The sequence below is a fragment of the Anopheles aquasalis genome, chromosome 2 (genome assembly GCF_943734665.1).
Source record: "Anopheles aquasalis chromosome 2, idAnoAquaMG_Q_19, whole genome shotgun sequence".
NCBI lineage: Eukaryota > Metazoa > Arthropoda > Insecta > Diptera > Culicidae > Anopheles > Anopheles aquasalis.
In genome coordinates, this window is record NC_064877.1 from 63,203,147 (window position 1) to 63,210,646 (window position 7,500).

Here is a 7,500-nt window from a genome sequence, read left to right on the forward strand (position 1 = left end):
TGTGCGTGTTTGTGTGCCGGTTTTCGCAAAATTCTGCTCAACGATTCGAGGGACGAACAGGACGAAGACATTGCCGCATCTTCGGTGGGGGAGGAAGTTCAAGAGAAAGGATGCTGTTTGTGTTTGCAGCCAACATTTTAGTTTACGAGGGTGCAGGTTAAGGGACCGTTTGGTGTTTTAGAGGGCTACGATGGCACCCTACACTGTTATCGCCCCGTCAAATACTATTTATTTGATTTTACCCCTCTCTCGGGGTGCCAGATCCTTCAACAGCATCATGTGTGCACGGTGTGGATCAATATAACTGCTATTTACTTATTTCGTTTCGCAGTCGAAACTCTCTCCGTTGTGTATTATCGCTGTTCGGTCCTAGAACAAATGTGCTCTGGTTGAGCTCACATGGAACCCCAATTCAATGCATGAGTTGAGAGGAACAAGGCGAAAAAAAAGACTTTCTTTCATCTTCACGCCACTAACGCTCAGCAGTAATTGGAGTTTATCAAGAACAAGGAACGAGACCGCCAGTTAAACTCTCTCATAAAGCGAAATAAAAATCAATTTCGCAGCAACTCCAAAGGAAAGTTTTACACCAATTTCGCACCTCCCAGTGCTAGTGCGGTCCCTTTACTATTGTTTTCGGTAGGCGAGCGAGGCCAAAGTCCAAAAATCTCCCTAGCCATTAGCCCGTCGGAACTCCACGACCACAGTTTGGCAGTTCGGTTGATGAAAATCTATGATGGCAGGGACCCGTTGACGCAGCATCCGCTGGTTCCGTGCCCAAGGGTACGTTTGTGCTGCCGCTACTAATTGTATGCTGCCGTCTGCCGCACATATTCGCTTCGCGATCCGCATGCCAAAGGCCTGGAGAAACCGAGGCTGGAAACTCGGCAAACGCACGTTCCCAAAACGCAACAAAACTGATCAGTTATCGCGCGCGCACCCCTCGGTGTGCCAGACGACGGACACTGGAAGTAGCAGCCAGCAGCAAAAACCCCACTTCGGATTTATTTTCCCGACCCTCGGCGGTGTCCGCCCTCCCTAGGCCAGATTTGGCACCTTTGTCTGCTTCCTGGGGAACGATGCCAGATTGTATGTATGTGCGGCCATCGGCAAAGGCAGGGGTTATACTGTGGGCTGGAATAAGACTGGAAGTAAAACGAAAACGGTTCGTAAATACGTCGCAGCTCATTGACAGTGATCGGAATTTACGATGGACTACAAAATAGTTGCAACAGTGTAACAACAACAGTTGATGAGTTTAATCTGGTTCTAGTTGATTTATTTGGAGAGACAGCGAGAGTGAGAGAGAGTTAAAGATCGGTTAACGAAAGACGGTTAAGAAACGTGGAACAAAATGGAAAGCACTGCACTAAATACATGATAATCTACTGCAGTCTCATCAATAATTAATTATAAGCATTAGAATTTAATAATAAGTCGTAAATATTTGGATAAAGATAATCAGGGATGATAACACTCACGGACGTACAATCTTTCGTTGTATCTTTCGCCTGTAGCAGTATAGCAAAAGTTGCGCAGAAGTGTTTTACAATATTTCTCATCATGTTTTAAATTTATTACTTGTTCTTTGATTACTGGTTGTCATGTTTTAAATTAAGTCATTTAAATAAGTCATACACTAAAATTAATTCTTTTTATTTATCCTACCGTTTTTCTTTCATTTTGAGCAGCTTCTTCAAATGTTTTTAAACTGATTGATAATAAAAATGATCCACTGCCACATCCATCTCAGGAATCTTGTTGTACATATTGTAATAGAAGTTTGGTCATCAATGACAAACATATAAAAACATGTTCAATTAAATAAACCACTTTTTTAAGATATTCGATTAGAGTTATTATTACTTAATAAATAAGTCAGTAAGTATGTAATTAAAACAACAATAAGTAAGTAGGTAAGCAACTACTTGCGTTCATCGACTAGACAAACATTTTTCTTTTAATATCATTTTTCTCTAACTGATCGTGATAAAGGACCCCTAATGCAGAATTCTTTCTGCTTGGTACCAATCCACGCACCCTACTGATCGCTACTCGCCGAATCGAACGATCAAATGCAACGCAACTCGCACCACACACTTATCAATATGCCATCACCGCCGTATTATGGATGCAAAAGCGACCAACGCTTGATGGAACGGGGGTTTAAAATCAAAGAGGGAGAAAATGGAAAGCACAAGAACACAACAACAAAAAAACTCACAAAGAATCGCCTCACACACATCCTTCTTTGTGCTCTACGGGCACCGGGGAGTGGACCGGCGGCCACTACACTATCGACCATCTGGCCGATTATCCCGTTGCGCTGCTTTATGAACTACTCTCGCTACTCTACGTACAGGCTCCGGCGAGATTGCTGCCTCTACTTGAAACGAGAAACGGGACGAAGGGAAAGATGCCGTACCGTACCGTGCAGGGATTGATGGGTTGGCATCGTTTTGCTGTTCTCCCCTCCCTGTTCCCTGAGCCCTGTTCTGGCGCAGCCACAGCGACAACAAACGGGAACAAACGTACAAACGTCGAGGACGAGGACATATCGTCCCTAGAGGGATCGAAGGGCAAAACGGGAAGGAACAAAAAAAACTCTCCGAATCATTTGATATCACCGGGGATAGGGCTCGACCGGGTCGACCATCCGGCACCACTACCAACCGGATCAAAATCTCGTCCTGCTGCGTGTCTGCCTGTGTGCGTCTGCCTCTGGATCGTGTGTCCTTTCCGTTTGGCCAGCGGCAAATCAGCGATTCATCGTCGGGATGATGCTGGTGCTACGGTAGTAGTCAGGAGATACTGATTTCACAGAGACACAGAGAGAGAGAGAGAGAAAGAGAGAGAGCGACACCACGATGCCTGGATCTCGTAACCGGTGACTACCGAAACGTGCGAGATACTTTCAGGACAAACTAAAATCGTTCAGACAGGTTCTGTGGTTTTGTGGCTCGCTTGTTCGGCATAAGTGGTTCGGCTGGTAAATATTACATCAACCACACCGGTGGCCCCATTTTCCCACCTGAACCGGTGCAGCTCCTCCTGGTTCCCGTTAATCCCGTTCGTTGTGTCCGTGTGCTCTGGAGTGTGGTGTCGCCCCTACATTATTCGTTTGCGTAAAGGATTCATGAATTTCAACAAACAGACATTTAATTGATTTGTGGATCACAGAATCCACAATCCACCGTCCTTTCGTCCATAAGTCGGCGAGCGAACGCGCATGCACCCATCCTTTGGTCGGTGTCGGTGTGTTTGTGTTGCCGCGTGGTTGCGAATCTTGTTTTGCATCCTTCCCGGGGGTGAAACGGAACCGGAAAGAGGGTGCACGGAATGATATGTTGTTAATGTGCCTGGCCCTTTAAATTGCGCCGGCTGCGAGCGTGTGTATTGGTGAGATCGGCCGGAGTCTGCACGGTACCGAGGGGAAGAATAGATCCTTTTTTTAAATACCAAAGAGCGGCACGGAACCACAGCGCCACCGGTGGCCACCAGCTGAAACCACGCGCCAGGCGCCAGGGACGCAGAAACCGCAGCATCATCATCATCATCAACATCGGTTCGGTCGGTCGATCCTTGCGTGCGTCCTTCGTAGACGCGGTTTTCGAAGGGTTTTTTCTGTGTATTTACCGTTCAGTAAGGAGCTGTATTGTTGATGCTCGCATAAAGTGACCCCGAACGGGACAGTTCATTGTTGTGTTTGCGTAGAATGTGAGCTGGAGTGAAGAGTTGGTGGATTAGAAAGATTAATTCAAAGTGTTTGTCAATGAATGATAAGCGGAACAGTTGAGTCTGTAAAAATATCCGCACTATTTCAACGAATCTACGTGCATCGTCAGAGTCCCTTGGTCGTGATAAAGTGAGTAAATCCATGTCCTTTCAAGCGTGCGATGGTCGCTTCCAAATACTCCCCCGAAACGTCGAGCGCCATCTGGCTAAGAGGATATTCGCTGTAGCTTTGGAGCCTATATAGCCCTTGAACTGAAAGCTTACTTCTTCTAGCCTTCCAGGAACCCACCATGGATCCTCCACATAATCCGTTCAATTTCCATCTCGGATCTTCGTCTGGCCACTCGCATGGTTCACACCATCCGGAGCAGACACCGAGCCCACCGCAGAGTGTGCCCGGACGCAGAACTCCTCTTGGGACCGTTGGGCTTGGAGGATTTTACGCACAACCGCACGCATCAGCTTCGACGCACACGGACGAAAACCGTCCTTCCGGAAGTTCGGAAAGGTAAGCGGTACTGGCCCGCATCGGCACACCGTGGTCTGACGAACATTCTAATGAAACTAGCTAACTTTTAGCCCACCGCCCCACCTTCACCATGCGTCCGTACCGGCCGGAGCTGGCGGTAAGCAGAAGAACCGCCAGGGCAAAACAGTACGCCTGAACATCAATGCACGGGAGCGGCGCCGGATGCACGATCTGAACGATGCCTTGGATGAGCTGCGCAGTGTTATCCCTTACGCCCATTCGCCTTCCGTGCGCAAGCTCTCGAAGATCGCCACACTGCTGTTGGCCAAAAACTACATCCTGATGCAGGCAAACGCGTTGGATGAATTGAGAAGGTGCGTTACCGGTAGGATACTTAACAAAACGGAAGCATAACGTTCTGCTCTTTCACAGACTGCTAGCGTACATACAGAGTGCCGCTGGAGCTAGCATTCCTACGGTGGATCTTCGTACAATGCCTTCGGCTCTCAAGCTGCAGCAGCTACTGCAAGCACCCCATCAAGACCCATCCTCATCCTCCGGTCCGATAGCATCGACGGCAGGATCGTCCACAACAACCGCGGCTGGGCAACCGCAGATCCCTCCACCGCCGCCGGCCCCTAGCCAAAACCCCTGAAGAGAATTTGGACTGGGACGCTGGATTGGATCAGTCGCTGCAGCATCGAACAACAAACTCGACAATTGACGAGCAATTCTTGTAGAGATTAAGAGATATTTTCAGAAACAACATCGTAGTGTAACTGCCAACTACCGTCACGATCTAGTCATTTTGGTTTGGATGCTGTGTTTTACGTTTTCTACAACCTCTTCTATATATCTGTCTATCTATCGTATTTAGCCGTATGTACCTTGTAGGTTATTTGGGAAGGTATATTGCAAACGTGTGCCAGTGTTGCGGTAATGGATTTAAAAACAAACGCGCAAGTGAGTCAAATAGAGTAGAAAGTTTCAATTCAACCGCCCTTCTGCATCATGTAACATCCGAAAGACATCCGCCCATAACATCCGAAATGAACCACACACATTTTTTTGCCTATTTTTTTTAAAGCCCTTTACTGACTTCGATGAAAAACAAATTATCCAAACAAATCACGTGGCCAGTTTTTGTCCATTTTTTTCAACGTTCGTTTCGAACCCAGTTGTTATACACTATTGAAGCACCGGTGTATAACGGTGTATAACACTTTGACATTTTTGCGAAACAGTTTTCGAAACTTTTCGAAATTCCCAATTTTTTATGTTGTTGTTGTTCGTCAAAGAAAAGGAGCAAAAAGTAGAAGAAGTGTTGGAATTAATGCAGCCAATTTTGTCGTAAAGGATCTCCGGCGAGGACATCCGGACCCACGCGAACAACCGACAAGTCTGCAGTGAGGTCAAAGGACGCAGAAATTTGCGGAAGCAGGCCGCCAGCGCTCGTTCCCGTGCACCCCCCGGAGCCGTCGTGTACCGTGAAATCGTGGAATAGTGGGTTAAAAAAGCAAAACGTTTGCAAAACCCGCTTCAGGAGACTGTCGTGCGAGTGGGTTGAGCATCTAGTTACGGTTTTATGAAATCGTCGCTGAAAGTGCCCCAAAATTGTTTCATCGAGATCGTTCCAACGAATGCTAGATGCAACGAGGAAGGCGTTCCGGGTAAGATTAGAAGTGGCTCCCGTCGAAATAAAACATGACTAATTTACTGTTTTATGTCTTTCAGGAACACCATATAAGCTCATCACGAGTCACTCACGTAAGTTACTAAAGCGTCGCCGCAACAGAAACACTCGCTTTATCATATAGTTGTGAGAAGTGATTGTCCTCGTTTCGTGGATTCCACTCCCGCCGGATCATGTCTGGAAATCCCTATAACCGAGGTGCATTCCGCTATTCTGACGCATTAGAAGAGAAAACGGTTCTTTTGCTGCACCATTTGGTAATGTAGGCAATCGTTGCCAAAAGTGATACCTGGGATCTTTACCGTTACCTACCTGAGGAAGGCACCCTTTGCGCTGGGATTTGTGCGAAACAAATCAACAGGCAGCTCAATTCTCTGTATTGAGTCTAATTTGAACTAAAGGACAGTATCATACAACACAAACAGTCGCTTTGTGATGCATTTTATCTTTGCGTCTACGCCTATTTGTATGTGGCACACATTTTATTGAAACGCATCGTAGCGTACTCTGATTTGCGCACCGATTATCAATTCCTTCTCAATCCATTTTGGAGCGATTTAAACACATAATAATGAATTTGTTCTTGCGTTTCCCGCACCACAGTTCGGTAATGTTTACCGCAAATCGAACCGAATTCTGACTATTTCTGTTCATCCGGGCAGGAAACGAAGAAAAGAGACCCCACGTATAGTCAATTTATGAAAATTAAGTGCGCAGTAGCAATATAGCTCAATAATGTGGAGTAACGAAAGTTCAAATGATCGAACAAATTGGTGGGAAAAGGTTGTTGCATATTCAGTTGCATTATTAGACAAAAGTTAGCCAGCTTACTACCAGACCTCTGTAGCGATTGCATATTTACTGTATCTTTCCATAAGAGGCAACGCATACATGGTCATGCTAGCTGACTAAAGAAAAACCAGTCGCAACGGTCCATAGTCCATATGACACCAAAGGCTGCCGTACGAAATCGATTGCATTTTGATCCTGCCTCACTGCCTTGGCCGTTGTTTAAGTGTTGCGTTTGCAAATTTTTATTTCTCGATCATTACAGTGTTGTATTCCTCTTTAAAAAAATGTCTATGCCGTTGACAGTGGTGGACTTATTTTGTGCTTCAATATTCACTACAACAGCTATTGAGTTACGTTATCAAAGTAGGTAGATTGTAATTCAAACATACCATCACCAGCTCATTAGTGTTTCAAAGTGGAACCAGTGCCACGGCACACAGTAAGGCCTCTTATCATGTGTCGTGAGGTCACGAACCATCGACACTGAGGTAAGATTCGACTGTCCCAGATCATCACATTATCCATCGCATGTTTTGCAAACCATGACCAGACTACCATGAACGATTGGTCAGATTATTTGCATAAAAAATGTATTTAACACCCCAAGAAAAGAATGTAGTATGATTATCGTCAACAGCTATCATTCAGATAAAGTTGGTTGATTGCGATAAAGTTGGATTCATAGCGATAGAGAGTTTTGTTATAACTCGTTCGATATATGACTCAACGCGGCAAATTTCCGGTTTCGCAAAATAGTCAATCTTTTCAAACGTACGATTCGTTACTTATCGAAAAGACGAAAGTCTATATG

General features: G+C 45.7%; 2 protein-coding genes across 3 annotated transcripts in view; both read left to right on the forward strand.

Moving 5' to 3' along the window:
* Window positions 1-3,437: 3,437 nt before the first annotated feature.
* LOC126570668 (class E basic helix-loop-helix protein 23) lies at window positions 3,438-5,123 on the forward strand. Of its 2 annotated transcripts, none has more exons than XM_050228603.1 (4): window positions 3,438-3,865; window positions 4,009-4,243; window positions 4,315-4,578; window positions 4,637-5,123. In XM_050228603.1, the coding sequence occupies exons 2-4, from the start codon at window positions 4,026-4,028 to the stop codon at window positions 4,857-4,859; spliced, it is 705 nt and encodes a 234-aa protein (XP_050084560.1). In that variant the 5' UTR covers window positions 3,438-3,865; window positions 4,009-4,025; the 3' UTR covers window positions 4,860-5,123. The 2 variants fall into 2 exon arrangements, with proteins under 2 accessions (XP_050084560.1, XP_050084561.1); XM_050228604.1 differs by having other exon boundaries at window positions 4,017-4,243.
* Window positions 5,124-5,515: 392 nt separating this feature from the next.
* Window positions 5,516-7,500, forward strand: part of LOC126570586 (uncharacterized) — a 13,316-nt gene continuing 11,331 nt past the window's right edge. The window contains exons 1-2 of the mRNA XM_050228458.1: window positions 5,516-5,874; window positions 5,939-5,971. The gene's annotated coding sequence lies outside the window, so the exon portion shown is untranslated. The remainder of the gene's footprint in view (window positions 5,875-5,938; window positions 5,972-7,500) is intronic.

Bases quoted from the DNA above. Each gene is read 5' to 3' on its own strand.
- LOC126570668 (XM_050228603.1), top strand. From the start codon at position 4,026: ATGGATCCTCCACATAATCCGTTCAATTTCCATCTCGGATCTTCGTCT. The intron at 4,244-4,314 runs GTAAGCGGTACT...GCTAACTTTTAG, and splicing joins CCTTCCGGAAGTTCGGAAAG to CCCACCGCCCCACCTTCACC. The intron at 4,579-4,636 runs GTGCGTTACCGG...GCTCTTTCACAG, and splicing joins GCGTTGGATGAATTGAGAAG to ACTGCTAGCGTACATACAGA.